Consider the following 17,121-nt stretch of genomic DNA (forward strand, 5'->3'; position numbering starts at 1 on the left):
TTATTATATTAATTGCAGATTAATCCTTTCCACTTTAATTTAAATCATAAATTCTGCGGAAGCTAACAAAAAAAATTAGAGAGATACATATTAAATTATGACTGAAAGCCTTTATAATATTATGAGTGAATTATATGACTATCAAAATGTGAAGTTTTAAAATATGTTCATGAAGAAGCTATTAAAGTATGAATTACATAAAATATTTAATTATTAAAATTTTCACAAACATTAAGATTGGCGAACCGGCTGGTCGCCAAAGGCGGCTAGTACTTAATAAAATCAAAATTTACCTCAAAATATCTATACAATTCTCACATTTTCTAGATGTCAGGATCTTGCACATGTGCAGAAATCGTTACTATTCAATTGTGCTTTCAGAAGAAAAGTTTATTCTGTATCAAACTATGATGTCCGACTTTGAAGTTTATACCTCATTACTGCTAGAAGAAATTTTGGCTTGAAGAATACTATTTGGCTATTTAGTCAATGAAATTTCCACTTGTAAACAATCCCAAAATATCCTCATGTAGAAATAAATGTTAGCAATCCCGGTTGCTGCTCTTCCTAACAAAACCTTGAAGAAGCATTATCTCCAGTGGTGAACTGCTGCATGCTCTGTTATAAGAAATCACAGAAAAGCTGCAAAGTCAATATAAGCCGGGTATGGCAAATAACAATACGTCAAACAATACTTCTTAATACTAAGCACCAACTTCTTAATACTTTTGAATCTGTAGATTCTGAAGAAGGATAAAGGATTATGTGGAGAGATAAATCCCAATATCATCTAAATGGGGCAGTTAACACTCAACATTTCTGTAAAATCCCTAGGTTCAAGAAATCCAAAAGCATTCAACAAAACTCACTATTTGGTGTGGCCTCACAGTTGATTTTATCATCAGACTGGCCTCATTTTTTTTCGCAAATATTGTTTTAATAGAATTACAAATAGCTTTTTATCAGGCAAAGGTATTATGCTCTATCAGATAGCAGATCACCTACTATGAATTATATATAATTTTTAAACTATTTATACCAAACAAATACTATTATTTTTGATAAATAGACGTCTTTAAAAAGTTTTTGGAACATTTCATATGCTTTTGCTGCAGAAATTTTATTGCAAAAAACCAAACTTAACACACCTTTTTGAGTAATAATATTCACCATTTAGGAAAATCAACAAAATGAAAATTCTTAAACCCCCAATGTCAAATATATTTTCAGATGAGAAAATTAAATAAAATCCTCATTGTTGCCAGATGTTTATGAGTCATAAGAATGTTTGATAACTTTTCTGAGAATATCTACTTTAGATATATTATAGATGAAGTAGATTATATACTTTTTGATCACAATAGTATTCCAGCAGACCACCATAGTGTACAATTTAGTTTGAAATCTTGCATTTTGTAAGAAATAAAATGCTGATTTACAAAGTTGTGAGAAATTTTTGGATTATTATTATTTATTATCTTCCTGAATATGCTAGTCATTTTTATGAAAGTACATGCAATAATATTGACCCAAGGAATAACACTATAGTTGAAAGTTTTAAATTATTTGTTTTTATTGTAAAATGGGAGAAACAAAAATCATTTCCCCTCTCTTTCATCAAATGCTATTTGGCTCTCTAAATGCTCTCATAACTCGAACTAAAAGTTAAGCTCAGATATATTTTTTACATGGTTCAAAGTTCATAACCAAAGTTTAAAGGTTATAAAGTTCAAAAACAAATCTGCCAACTACTCAGGAGGAATTTTTAAAAATGCATGAAAACTATTAAGATAGTTTGATTGCAAAGTGTATTTTTTGTAGATTTCTTATATGTCAATGAATAAAGATAAAAGCAAATGACAAAAGAACATAATGGCATTAGAATCGTTCAAACGCAGAAAAAAAATGCTTATTAATGTCATTTCTCGGTAAAATAATAAATTAATTTCAGAAACATCAAAACAATAACATAGTACACTAACCTTCCTTGGCCATATGCATTACCAAGCAAAGCAGCTAAATGGTTAATGTAAAGAAGTAAGCAGAAATTACAAAATTATTAATTACAGTTAGGAAAAAATAAAACACAAATGGTTCAACAACATTTATTATATACATAAAAAATATACCTTATGGATAAATTGTATTGATATTATACAGAATTTCAAAAACAGTTCTAAACTTTCAGGACAAAAATAGCACATGAAAGTAACTCTCAACATTTCTCAAACATTTTTTAGAAAAAACAGCAACATATCTGAAATGAAAAACAATATAATTAAATAAATTCTTTTGAAATTTGTTTGCTAATAAAAAAAATGAAATCATTTTTGAGAAAACTCTAATTTAATCATGTCATTTAGATTGTTTTATTTCTTTTCTTAATTAACAATAACTAAGAAGGGAAAAAGTATTTATCAATAAATATACAATGCATCCGCTCTTATCACAGTCCAGAACTAATTTCTAAATCATTAAAGATAGACATGTAGTTTCAATTTTAAACAAAAATGAAGAATTATAGAATAGAAAGAACAGTAGAAAGTATTATATTTTCAGTTGTTTGAATCAACAAGTGTATTTCAGAAAAAGTTAAAAATTCTAAGTTTTTATATAGTCCCCATGTCCTATCAGTTGTCACTCTAAAACACATGATAAAAATAAATCCATTTTTTATGATTAAAATTAATTAAATTTTCATTGCTTAATCTAAATGGGGATCAAATACAAATTTTAAAAATGAATTTAAAAAGTAAAATTTTTGGATGAAAATAAAAGTGTCATTGTAAATTTTTTATTGGTTTATACAATTAATAAAAAAGTATAAAATAGTTATTCAATTTGCTCATAAATAATAACAAAATATAATACAGTCTGTTCCATACAAAACCATGATGGAAAAACTTAATTATTATTATTATATTTTTTTACAAAATAAATATTTAAAATGAGATAATAATCAGCAATTCTAAAAACTTGAAATAAAAGCCATTTTACTGTAACATTTGTTCATATAGAAAATCAATGCAATTATTAGAAAATTTGTACTATTCTGATAGTTGCAAAGCATTCAACTTCAGAATTGAAATCAACAGGATTCAACCAGAGCCATTTTACTGCAACATTTGTTCATACAGAAAATTAATGCAATTATTAGAAAGTTTGTACTATTCTGATAGTTGCAAAGGATTCAACTTCAGAATTGAAATCAACAGGATTCAACCAGAGTATTAATCAACATTCTCATACTGGCATAGATTGGAATAGATCTTTCCCATTCTGTCGTCCTTCACATGCACAAAAATAATGATGTGCTTGGAAAAATCGGATTTGCTATAGCAGAAAAAATTTCACTGTGATGAAATACAATAACGTAAATACGAAATAAATTCCTTTAGTGCATTCTGGAACATAGTGTAACAAAATTATAAACCATAATGATACTGTTAGAATCAACAATTATTTTTTTTATATACTTTATTTTTCAAATAATTTTAAAGGGAGTATTCTTATGGATTTAAATCCATAAGAAATCAATATCTGAAACCTTAATTTTGTCAAATCTCAGAAGAAAATGGATTCCTCCAAATAATCGGATACAGATTCAGAGAAGAAAATTACATTTAGTAGATGTTAAAGCTTCATCAAAGCTGAATGGCCCAATTAAGGCCATTCTTATTTTGAATATTCACAGACAGTATGTTTATGAGGATTACACCAAAGTGACTACAAAATGTATGATAATTCCTTCTGTTGTATATTGACATTTATCACTCCATAAAATTTCAGTCATGAAAGACTCTGCCATGTTAGTCTTTATTTTTACTTATAATAAAGATATGTATGCTTGTGTTGGTACTCTATAGGCTGGACTAATTGACCTAAAGCTACCAAATTTGCAATATTGATTCCACTAAGAATCTATAAAACAATTAAGATGCACTTGGATTCAAACACATTTTGATCATAAGTAAAAAAATAAGTTATTTATTCAATAGTAATACTGAAATCACTTAAGTAAGAAGACTGTTTTATACAATATCTAAAGAAATATTTATGTATGCCAATATTAGATATAAATTTAAGATGACAGAATTTTATGTATCTTCACTACAAAAAATCTATAAAATAATTTAAAAGTAAAGGATATAGGAATTATAAATTATTATAATTATGTTACTCACAATAACTATTAATGAGTAAAAGAAAAATAAATAATAACAACTCAAAACATAAAGACTGATAGAATATATCAGCACATATGTGTTATGCCCAAAAGTTTCTCAATAATTCAGAGTATGGGCTTAAATTCACCATGTCGCATATCAAGAAATGGATGTTACAGCCAAATAAGAAAATATTGTTTGTCAGTTTTGTGGCATTTGTTGTCAAATGAAACAATCATCAGCAGAAAATACATTTCTGTGTCTGGTGGAAAAAAGTTGGTCTTGTGCATTTTTAATTCTCAAAAAAATGTCAAAACTATGAACAGCCAAAGTGTGTTCATTCCAGAAGCAAATGGTTGCAGATCCACTAATCATGCATAAAATACTAAAAACCAAAAACGAGTGATCTCTCTTCATGACAATACCAGACCCAAAAGTGACAATAATGAAGACTGCCAAGGAGATAATTAGCTATTTTGGGAGGAGGAAGTCTTTTTTCTTCAGACATTGTTCCATTTAACTATCATTTGTTTTTGATACAGGATAGCAATTTTCATATAGAACAATTCAGCAACCTAGATGATATAAACAGGTAATAGTCCAATTAAATGGCACCTGGGAAAAACTTTTCATAAATGGAACACATTAATCAGGTTGTAACATTGGGTGCATGTAATTTCAGCTGCAAGAGACTACTTTTTCTAAATAAAATGCAATTGCAAGAAATTTCTGAGACATCATTTCTCATTAACAAGACATAAAATCTAATTTTAATCTAAATTTTAAAATCTGATAAAGGAACTTCAAAACAAATGAAACAATAAATAAAATAAACCTATTATTTATTTATCATCGTCTGAACTTTTGTAATAAATTAGATAGAAACTGATTTCAAAAAGGCTAAAGTCATTGCAAGGAAAAAGGCAGAGAAGAGTGACAGTAATAAGAGCTTTTTAATCAGATTCCGAATGCACAGTTTAAAAAAAGGTTAAAATTAAGGTTTGAAAATCCCTTTTCAGATCTTAATTTCTAAAGCATTGCAATAAGTGAAAAACACTTATTATAAAAAATTTTCACTATGAAGATGCAATATTTGAAAAACATTATATCTTCAGTAATGAGGGAGATACAGGAAAAGAAAAATCAGATTCCACCATTTCCACCTCTCAGAGATTAATGAGTTATCTATGAACTTGACAAAGATTTTTACCCACCAGATATTTTATTCCTCACCAATTATATATATATGTAACAAAGGAATCATAGAGAAACTAATGAAATTTTCTTAATGTTGCATCACGAGAACTAGAGCAACAAGTATCTTCTTATAAGGAATTTATTTAAACACTAGGTGCGATACTGAAGGAAACCATTAACTCTGCTTTGTAGTTTTCCTTTACTGTGAAAATCTGATCATAATAAAGATTGCAAAGATATCTTCCTAGTTATTTGGTATATTCTCCCATACGATATAATAGTCAGAATCTTTTTTTTTTTTTTTAAATATTTAGACTACAAAGGAATAAAATCTTCTTAGATCTTCTAATTGTCTGCCATTAGGAATTTTTTTAAAAATGTACCTTGATTGGAAATACTTGGAAAATTTCTTTAAGTTTTTTTTTCTCAACCAATGTCATTTTATACCAAATTTAAGAGTAATTTTTGTCCTGATAAGATTAGCAGGCCCTGAAGGCACTCGTTCTTTCAATATGAAAATGATTTTTTTTTTTTTTTTTTTTTTTTTTTTTATGTTCCAATGAATTATCAAGCAAACTTATTACACCCCTTCTACCTTCAGAGCACACAAATATATATATATATATATATATATATATATATATATATATATATATATATATATATATATATATATATATATATATATATATATATATTCCACTAGTTTCTAGATAATGGATGCTGGAAAATTAATCATCACCTTTCAAAAATAACAAACATCTTGCACTGGTAAACAAAATTAAGGAACATTTGCTACAAAATCAATACTTAGCATCACCAGTTATTTTTGTCATTTCATTGAGTTATTCAGTTTCTTGCAAAAGTTACAGCATTTGCCATAAATAGAGATCAAGTCCAGGACATATTCTCATTCTGAGGTAAATATGAATTTTAACTTAAAGGAAAATAGTTAGTCAAACACATTTAATTTCCACTGTAAATGATGTATCTATCTACCTTAAACAAGCTTCTGCAATAATTAACTAATAATTTCCAAAAATATTCACTTGCTCTGTTTTTTCAATTAATATTTCATTCATACTTGGCTTAGAGGAAAACCCCCAATAGGAAGCAAGCAATTTTTTTATAAAGTGCCAGTTGTCAATTCATGTTGTTGTGGCTTATCCCATCTGGTCGACAGTAACATCAAACCAGGTCCATGAGACTGAACGCCTTCAAGCAATGTAGCACAGCCTCAGGACTTGAGAGCAGCTGGCTTTTAGTGAAAACGATGCAAGCCAAATTGTGGGCAGGAGCAGCTTGAGTCGAATTGCATTTTGGACACGGGGATAAACTTTGTGGCTCATCACATGACGTTGTACACGAGTGTATCCACTTCGAAATCTAGTGAGAGTTATCTGATCGTGCCTGTTGCCAACCCCAATTAAACAGCACCAGGGTGACTTTCCACATACCATTCATGCACGGGGGCCCTCCTCCAAGAACAAATATCTTGCCTGTCAATTCTTGAATAGTACTGATTAGGAGCACAGCATAAGGACATAATTCATAAATTTGCAATTAATGTTTTTCAGCTATGGGATGTTTCAACTTACTTGACACTGGTGAAATACTCAAATGGAGTTTCTGCCCATTATACATAAAGGAATCAAATAAGTTTCATTAATAGAGTCACTGTCAGGCACATACATTTCACTATCAATTTTCAACAATACATGCTACTATCAATTTCCAACCATAGGTGCTTTCTAACGTATGATAGAAATATTTTGAGATTTGATATTATTCCATTAGCAAACCCTGAATAGTCATCAAACTTGAATATTGGCTCTATTTTGAGTTGCAGTAATAAAGATCTAGGTAATACTTGCTGAATCATCATTAAGATTTGACAGGCTTTCTTTAAAACACTACTAATCAAAGAATTCAGAGAATTCTGATTGCTATTGAGCAAACAGAAAGACATCTAGCTACAGACAGAAATTAGTTTAATTAGTTTTTACATATTAATTTATAATTCAGTATCAATATCAACTTTCCTAAAATTTAAAGTTAGGCAGTGTTACATAGATTATTTATTAAATGCAGAGAATGTTAAAATATTTTTTTGTTATTGCAAATATTACAACTATAAAAAATTTATAAAAACAAGCATTCATTTTAATTAATTTGTTTCATTAAGGTAAGCTTTCAGTTCCTTCAAGAAAATCTTGTTCTGCAGGAAAGTATTTATAATGATAACCTCATCCTACCTCAGCATTTAGGTTTACTGAATGATCAACTTGAGCTCCAACAAGTTTGATATATAGGACACTGGTGGAGTTACTGACTTAGATCAAATCTGAAATTTCAGCCAAGCCCCAGTTCCACAACACTAAATGTTTTCAACCCCCAACCATCCTTAAAGCCTGCAAATTCTGAACTATCTACCTGATCTCAAAGTATAAGGATTTTGCTAAAAAAATAAGTGAAAGAAAAACACAATTAAAAAAATGAAAGCAGCTGCAACACAAACAAGATCCAAAACCATCTAATCTACTAACCTCACATCCAACATCAATCCCCTACAAAGATCTATTTCTTTTATAATAATAAATAGCTTAGTATCTAAGTTACAGACCAACCATTCCAAAGTGATATATGGATAATATACAATTTAGCAGACTTCCAACATATTGTTATCTTCTGATTCTATAACATTAAATACAAATAGTTAATGAAATGAGATGAACACAGTTACTTTTAACCCTAGAATGCTACTCATTCGTCTCTTGGACGAAGTGACTTACAAATGTCTTTCTCTGGGCGCCCCTATAACAGGAAATGGGACATACCCCTCAGTACCTTTATGTGAACTTGACTGCTACACGTGCACACATTCCTTGTTATCAAAACTTTTCAGCAAGTGCCACATTTGCAGCAATGTTCGTCTCGCAGACGAATGGTTAGCAGTCAAGTTAGCTTTTTAGATAAGGACTTAGTTTTATTTCTTTGCTACTGTTAAGATGTCAAAGCGTTTTCGTTGTGAAAATTTTTGGGGTAGACCTGATGCAATTCGGGAGGTATTAAAAGAACTAAGTGATGAAGAAATTTCTACTTTTTCTGATGAATCGGAAACTGAAGATTACATTGAAGTGGAAAACAGTGATTTCACAGATAGTGACAGAGATGAAATAGAAAATAATTTGCTTGAAAATAAAGTTGAAGAAGAGACAATGCTCGAGAAAAATACAGAAGTTGATAACATGAGGTTGAAATCGAAGTCTAAAAAACGAAAGCACAATGTTCCAGAAACAAGTGATATGGTTGGAAATATTCTAGAGTTTTTAAAGTCCTGCGACAAATCTATTGTATACCCTGGAAAAATTCAGCTCACTGCTAAAGATAAGTCAAAATGGTCGTCTATTCCCAAATCAAGTAATAGAAGGACAGCCTTACGCAACATTATTCATTTCATTCAAGGACCAACGGACTCAGCAAAAGAACTTTTCACACCTTTGGATTCTTTTACACATTTTTTTACTTCAGAAATATTGGAAATAATTGTTTTTCATACAAATTCTGAAATCAAAAGACAAAAAGAACACTATGCTGAAAAACATTCTTCTTTTACGGAAACCTGCATTGATGAAATTAAAGCTTTATTGGGATTATTGGTTTTATCAGCGGCTATGAAAAATAATCATTTAGCAACAAATAAGTTATTTGATACAACATTATGTGGTCAGCGGTACAGAGGTGAAATGAGTGAAGTGAGATTCCGTTTTCTGTTGAACTGCCTTCGTTTTGACTCAAAAGAAACCAGAGAAGAAAGAAAAAAAAAAAGATAAATTTGCACCATTCAGAGAGATTTGGGAAAAATTTATCAGGCGTTGTACAGATTTTTATAAACTAGGATCATATGTTACGATTGATGAGCAGTTAATAGCATTTCGTGGAAGATGTCCCTTTAAAATGTACATACCAAATAAGCCTGCAAAATATGGCATAAAAATAGTAATGCTCTGCGATGTAGGGACGAACTATATGATTATGCCATACCTTTTTTAGGAAAGAGTGTTGAAACCAAAGACATTCCATTGGCAAAGTATTTCGTTGAAGAATTAACAAGACCCATTCAAGGGACCAACAGAAATGTTACGATGGACAATTGGTTTACATCGATACCTTCAGCAGATAATCTTTTAAATAGCCCAATTAATTTATCAATTGTGGGAACTGTAAGAAAAAATAAAAAGGAAATTCCTCCAGAACTTTTACAGTTGCGTTCTAGAAGTGTCGGAACGGGAATGTGTTGTTTTGACCAAGCCAAAACTCTACTGTCCTACAAAACAAAGCCAAATAAGTGTGTTATCCTGCTTTCTACATTCTATGAAAAACCATATGTAAATAAAGAAAGTAAAAAACCTGAAATAATAGAATTCTATAATTCCACAAAAGAAGCTGTTGACATATTGGACCAGATGTGTAGCAACATGTCATGCAGCAGGAAGACACGTCGATGGCCTTTTTGTGTATTTTACGATATTATTAATATCAGTTTAGTAAATTCACATGTTTTCTATGGCCACAACATGACTAGAAAATCAGAAAAAGTGATGTCCAGAAAAAAGTTTGCAGTAAAGTTAAGTGAAGATCTTCTTGCTCCATGGATGAAGAAGCGTTTGGATGCGCCTACTTTACCTCGTTCTACAAGAACAATTATTAGCGAACTTTTAAAAATAGACATGGTCTGTGAAACTCCGAAAACAAATGAAAGTAACAAAAGAAAAATTTGTGCATTTTGCCCTTATAAGCTGCGAAGAATGACCCGCTTTTTTTGTCAAAGTTGTACAAGAGCAATGTGCGGAGATCACCGTGCTAATGTTTGTAAAGATTGTTCTGAAAATGAATAAATGATTTTTTTTTTGGTTAAATGAAGTTTAAAAGGCCTAGAAACAGCTACAGGTAGTATATTTTTTGTTTTATTTTGATTTTAACTTAGGTTTTAAAAGCGCCTATGCATACTTCGTCTGCCAGACGAATCGTTACCCTTCCCGTGAGTATACTAAAGGGTAGCATTCTAGGGTTAAAGATTAAATTTTCATTCATTTCCTTACTTATGTTAATTCAGAAGTTCCTTAGCTTTCGCTCTCTTTCCCTGTCCAGGTTTAGGCTTCACTTTACCCCGCAAAATCTTTTGACGAACCATTTCTTCTTTGAAATCTAGATGCTCATCTCTATAAGCAAAAATTAATATTATAATTACGCAGTAATATTGAAAGTCATATTTAAAATAAAATTTAATAAAAAAATCTCAATTAAGAACATGATTATCATAATGCAATCTCAAAAAAGTAATTTTTCAATGGACCAATCAAAATATTTTATGAATTATGTATTATAATTCTGCAATTACATTTTATCTATTATTCCTATTCAGATACAGTTCCTTAAATTTTAAAATGCAATTTCATTAATGCATTAAAAAAGAGAAATTCTTTTTATTTTATTGTTACTTTAATTTTATTCCTTAATCTTATAATATATGCTACACATATTACAGAATCTTGAAATAAATGTTTTTTAATTTCAGAACTAAATTACGAAAATAATAATTCCTTAATCTTTATGCATCATGTGCATTGAATTATCACTTCAAAATTATAAGCTGTAATCAAATCATTCAAAAATGTTATAATTTGATATAAAAATCACACATAATCCACAAACTTCTAAAGTATTCTGTGTATTCTTAATTGAATCAGTAAGACAAATTTTCAGAATGAAAGTTGTCATTCAATTACACAATAAAAAAGAAAAATAGTTCAGATGTTAAAACAGCGTCTGTATTCAATAAGAACAAACAACTGTTTAAAAATTTAAAACTTCAGTGCATCATGAAATTTGAAAAATATATCATTAAAGTATATCTATGCAATAAGAACAACTTTTACGTCTTCATAATTAAATCAAACTGTATAAAAATTAAGACAAACTATTTTTATGTATAAGAATTAAAATAATTTGCTACATTTGATAATTGTGATGTACACTGAGATTTAATTTATTATTTAATATGGTTTGCTAATGATTTTCAATATTCCTGCTCAAAGCTGAATGATTCTGATTATTAGCCTTAACTACACAGTATTACCGAAAACTAAAGAGGCACAATACAATTTGCACAAATACATAAATGGTTTGATTTTGAATGCTATAACTTAAAAATGCAATGGTTTAATAAATAATATTGTGTGGTCTTTTCAACAAAATTAAAGATCTTTGTCAAATTTTAGATATTTTATTTTCAAATTTATGAAATTACTTGTTTTCAAGCATTTATAAATCTTTTGCTAGTATTTATATTCTTAATCAACATAATTCCATTCGTAAGTATGGATTTAAAATTTTTATATACTTGCAAATGTCAAAAATTTATTCATCACCTTTTGATAATATTATAAATAAATAAGTTTGCACAATCTTGTAATAGAGAAAACTATCTCACCTAAAAAGTCCATGTTCTCTCAAAATTCGTACCAATTTTGAATATTCTTCATGAGGTGGGTAGTAATTAACAATGTAAGGATCTAAATCGGCCGGCTTTTTTTGCATTAGGCGAACTACTTTAGTTGACTTACCATTTGTAGGTCTAGCAACTTCACCAAAAATTCTATTACTGAGGCGAGTCATGCGAAATGCATAATTTGACATACCTGGTACGAACTGCATTTTTATTTTCAAATAAAATAAATATATTTTTAAATAAAAGTTCTCAAATCAACATTGCAAAATACAAGACACCAAAAATAAACAAACATACAACGCGACTCATGATGCCAAATTCTAAAAACATTTTCATGGATTGTAGTAAATAGCACTAAGCTGCAGACAAGACATGATTAATATAATTTATTTTATTTACCCAATATTATATATTTTCAAGCCATCAATGTAGAAATTCAATTAAATATAAGTTAACAATTAAGAAATACTATTTACAAAAATGAGGCATTTCTCATGATACTCTTCATAACCGTGTTTTTTTAGCTGAGCAGGAGGCAATTTAGAAAATTCAATCAAGAATGTATAAGTTGATGTGCTAAAGTGCATTTGATCAGTTTCGATAATTTCATAAATTCTTTAAGTATTAGAAACACACAATTTTATTTTAAATTATTATTCCGCTTTATTATAAACATGTTTTCACCGTTCTCGAAAACGCCGGTTTCAGCTGTTAAAGGACAAAAACATATGAAATCTAGCCCGTATATTTCACCTTTTTTACGGCGGTCTTTGAATTCCAAGTATATATTTTATTCTATATTAACTTTACAGTACATATTTTTATTTTAATTAAATTTAGAAAATTTATCTTTGAAAATTTGCTATCTTTTGTACATTTCTGTTTGTTTATTGACTCTTTGGCGGGGATCAATAATGCTTCTGATTGTAAAAATAATATAGAAAGTATGGTTAATTGACAAATTAATTGTATATAATCTCAGTTGAAAACAGTAACTTCAAACGGAATTTCTACAGGTTAATCCAAAGTAAAAGGAACTGCTCTTTATATAAATACTGTTTTTATGGGTAAAAATAAGGATTGGCAGTTTTAAAATATTAAACATATAATTTTTTTTCAGTGTTTCTCGAAATTCCTCATTTGGACAAAGCTTTATGAACTCTCATCTTGAAGATCCATCAAATCATTTATTTGAATGCTATGGATCGACATTACCTGTTCTGGTTACTGAAGCGATAACTGTAGCAGATAGTATGTATTAATGGATATAGATATTTGATTTTGCTATGCATTCTTAATTTTATTGATTATACCATTTAAGTTGCCCGAATATACTTCAATATTGGAAATCCATCTAAAATAGTCTTTTATAATAAATTTTTCAAGTTGAAATTACTATTAATATTATTCTCCCCATGTTTCAGTTTTGTTTGTAAATCATTAAATTTTGTTTCTGAATAAATAATCAAATCTCCGTTTTTATAAGTTTTAACATTATGCTTGAAAACTTACAATTTAAACCACTTTGAAGATAATTAATTCAACATAATTTTGCAATGATTTTTAAGATGTGTCCTTGCTCTTTAGTAGCTTTGCCTCAAATTACTGTTGATTTCAACTTGATATTGAGGAATAGAATAAAACTTTATAAATTTAGTTGCAAAAAAGAAATAGTGAAACTTGAAGTGAAGTTGTCCAAAATAATGGAAAAGGTTTGCTGGAAACAGTTACTTTCATATGCTATAGTGTAGGTGAGACTAAATGTGTAACTACCAGTTTTTGTACTGCATTGTTGCCTATAGTCCCAAGGATGTGTGCGAGTATATTGTACATCATCATTTACTTAACTTCGTTTTGGGTGAAGATAAAATGAGAGACTTGTCAGAGCTCCAAAGTGAGCAGGTAATGGGAGCCTGCCTGGTTGGTACATTGATAACCACAGATCTCTGTTGGGGGTATCAATAGGTACCGTGTTGAAGGTTGCAACAATCATGACTAAACAACATTTGCTAGAACAAACTGCAGAAGAATAACCAAATTGACTGCGAGAGAAGGTGGGCATTAAAAGAATCGTGAGTACCAGAAAAAAGACCATGACAGCAAAAGTGACTGTTGAGCTTAATAATCATCTACAGAACCTTGTATCAACCCATATAGTTCAAAGGAAACTGCATAAACAAAATACTCTGAGCTTCGATTGCAAAACTTCTTGTGACAGATGTAAATTGAAAACGTTGAATACAGTGGTGCAAGGACCATAAAACTTACACTGCAGATCAATGAAAGCATATATTTTTTTCTGATGAATCTAGTTTCACCCTATTCCCCACCACGGGTTTATATGTGGTGAGCCCCTGTAGAAACCTACAACCCAGAATGCCTCCTTTCTACAGTGAAGTATGGGAATAGTTCTGTAATGGTTTGAGGCTTCATCTTGTGGTTTGTAGTAGGCTCTTTTGCCAGGGCATGTCACTAGCAATGACTATACCATTCTTATGGCCAACCAACTGTATTCTACGGCGCAGACATTCTTTCCATCTTGAGATTGCACTTATCAAGGAGATAATTCTCTGATTTACCATTGTCAAACTGTTCAATCGTGCTTTGGGGAACATGAAGATTCAGTTACCTACTTTCCGTAACCTGCCCAATTATCAGATTTGAACATCATAGAGCCTTGTGGTCTGTTTTGGAATAAAGAGTGAGATCTTCCTCCTGCATCTCTCTGGGAGTTAGAGCAGTTTCTGTTTGAGGGATGGTACACCATTTCACTTACCATCATGCAGAACTTGTATATGTCCACTTCAAGGAGGATTTAAGCAGTTTTAATTAGCAGTAATGGTCCAACACCATAGTAGGTATAAAATGCTTCTTTTTATAAGAGTTTTCCATTATTTTGGACAACCTCTGGATGTATATATAAAGTAGATGTCTATCACATTAAAGCATGTCAAACCAAAATCATAATTGCATTGCACATCGAAGAAAATAATGGAGGAAATGAAAGTAATTATAGAACAAATTATATATTTGGATGATAATATGTAGTTATTTTCTTGCAGTGAGGAACAATTTTCTTTCTTTCTTTCGAATAAGAAATTATTAAAAGAAATCTGAATAGGCTTATAGTTGGCTGCAATCAAAAGTCTTAAAAAAAATATTAGGATTGCAGCCAAATTATTCAATATATATCAAGTGCCTTCGCATAAATGTATTTAAAAAAAAGCAAAATGTTCATAATTCTTTTGGATAGGCTAAGTATTTACATCTACAGAAGAAGAGAAAATATCTTGCTAAATCTTTGCTAAAATTTGGATCATTTCCATTGGAAGTAAGGAAGTTGGTATCAGAGTGCTGTAAGCTTTGGCATTTACAATATGCCTTTTTTAGAATATGGAATGAAAATAAAATATCTGATCAATTCTGATGAGGAAGAATATATATAATACTTAATTTTCAAATTTCAGAAAGATAATGATTTGTCGTTTGTTTCAGTTGCAATTTTGTTAAAGATTTTTATGTTGATTGTCTAAATAATCTTATTAATAATTTATTTTGCTATAAACCACTTGATATCATTTATTGTCACTATGCCAAATAATGCTTGCAGATGTCTTTATTATTTTAATAAATAAAAGGATGTTAACAAAGGATATTTTTAAATATTTTTTTTATTGTTACAACTTGCTTCAAGAGTGTGGCAAGTTGTAACAGCTGATTTGTTTTGAAAAAATATTTATTAAACTAAAATTATTAAAACTTTCTCCTTTTTTTTTATATATATATACAATGAATATATAGTTATTTTGCTAAAGAAAAAGCAGATATAATTGAGAAATATTTATTTTTTAAAAAACATTGCCAACTAGTCCCCTGCTCCACTTCATTTGTACTGTTATTAAATATTTTATTATTATGAATAATAATACATTTGGAAGAATGTATATTGATTTGACCTTAGATTGGAATGTGATATTCCTTTGTGAAAGATTTACTCTCAAATATAAGTATTTAGACAGTATCTAAGATATTATTGAACATTTTATTTAATTGTATTTAGATGATAGTTTATTTCTTAAGTACTAAGGTGTATGCCTTAACGTTATAATGTGTTTAAAAATTACTGCTCTTGCATGATTATAAAAATACTTTACTTAATGTTATTCTTTTAAGAATCAATTTAGTGTAGCATGATTTTCTCTAGATCAGAATTTTTCAATTTTTTTTTATTAGTATATTCACTAAAAAGTGTGGATTAGTTTCTTTATTATTTTATTTTAATCAATATCAAAATTGTATGAGTTTGATGCTATCATGTGATCTTGCTGTGTGTTAACATATTTATCGCTGTTCGTCTTTGCCATTGTATATAGTTATGTGCATAACAGTTTACTTACAGCAATAAAATGATTATTACACACTTGTAGAGTGAGTGAAAGAAAATAAAATTAAATGGAATTAAAAGGGAAAAGAAACCTATGACTATTAATTATTTATAGCACTTATGTGACTTTTGATGTATCTCAAGTGTAGATAAATCTCAAACTGGTTTAGACCAATCAGTAATTTGCCAAATTCAGTAATGTAGGCTAATAATGATTTGTATGCAAACCTATATATCTATTCGTAACAATAATTATAGTGGTCAAATAATAATGTACAGTTAAAATATTTTTACATGTTAGAAGAAAAAGGATAGATTTATTGAATCCCCCTCCCATCTCCTAATAATATGACACTTTCTGTTTTTGGAATGATTTATTTTGATTCAACTAAGAATTTACACAAGTGCTGAGATTTTCATGGGTTCTTTATAATTTTTGTGATGATTTATAATGTAAGTGATTAATTTCAACTTATAAATTTTTTAAATGAAATTACTCATTGAACATATGATGCATGCACAAATCAATTAAATGGCTAACCATCGTCTTTTTATGCAAGATAATCTTAAAATAACTTTAGTTGCTTGAAACTTGGCACTAAAAACATATGTACTCTTAATTGTAACTAAATTTGTTTATATGACATTCTAGCTGAGGGATTTTACTTTATATAATAAAAAAAAAAGTAAAGACATTAATTTTTTAGCATCAATTACAATATGGTGCTGCAATATGCAATCAGTCTAATGAAATTAACAAAAGAATTATGGACTTTTTTGTCAACTTTTACTAAAATTTTTATTTTAATTTAAGTCATATTAGGTTTAAATTTATTTTTTAGAGGTTTAAAAAATGTATGTTT

The 17,121-nt window shown here is 29.1% G+C and overlaps 2 protein-coding genes across 2 annotated transcripts in view; one reads left to right on the forward strand and one right to left on the reverse strand.

Moving 5' to 3' along the window:
• Nucleotides 1–2,120: 2,120 nt before the first annotated feature.
• On the reverse strand, nt 2,121–12,182 carry LOC129969576 (28S ribosomal protein S33, mitochondrial-like). Its single transcript, XM_056084207.1, has 3 exons — nt 11,857–12,182; nt 10,466–10,585; nt 2,121–2,257 (listed from the first exon to the last, which is right to left on the reverse strand). Exons 1-2 carry the CDS (start codon nt 12,078–12,080, stop codon nt 10,471–10,473), a joined length of 339 nt encoding a protein of 112 aa, XP_055940182.1. The 5' UTR covers nt 12,081–12,182; the 3' UTR covers nt 2,121–2,257; nt 10,466–10,470.
• Nucleotides 12,183–12,383: 201 nt separating this feature from the next.
• The window catches only part of LOC129969572 (nuclear pore complex protein Nup133-like), an 83,534-nt gene continuing 78,796 nt past the window's right edge, over nt 12,384–17,121 (forward strand). Inside the window, exons 1-2 of the mRNA XM_056084203.1 lie at nt 12,384–12,655; nt 12,995–13,125. Coding sequence (XP_055940178.1) covers nt 12,549–12,655; nt 12,995–13,125 — 238 coding nt within the window. The 5' untranslated portion in view covers nt 12,384–12,548. The remainder of the gene's footprint in view (nt 12,656–12,994; nt 13,126–17,121) is intronic.

The sequence above is a fragment of the Argiope bruennichi genome, chromosome 5 (assembly GCF_947563725.1).
Source record: "Argiope bruennichi chromosome 5, qqArgBrue1.1, whole genome shotgun sequence".
In the NCBI taxonomy this organism is placed as follows: Eukaryota; Metazoa; Arthropoda; class Arachnida; order Araneae; family Araneidae; genus Argiope; species Argiope bruennichi.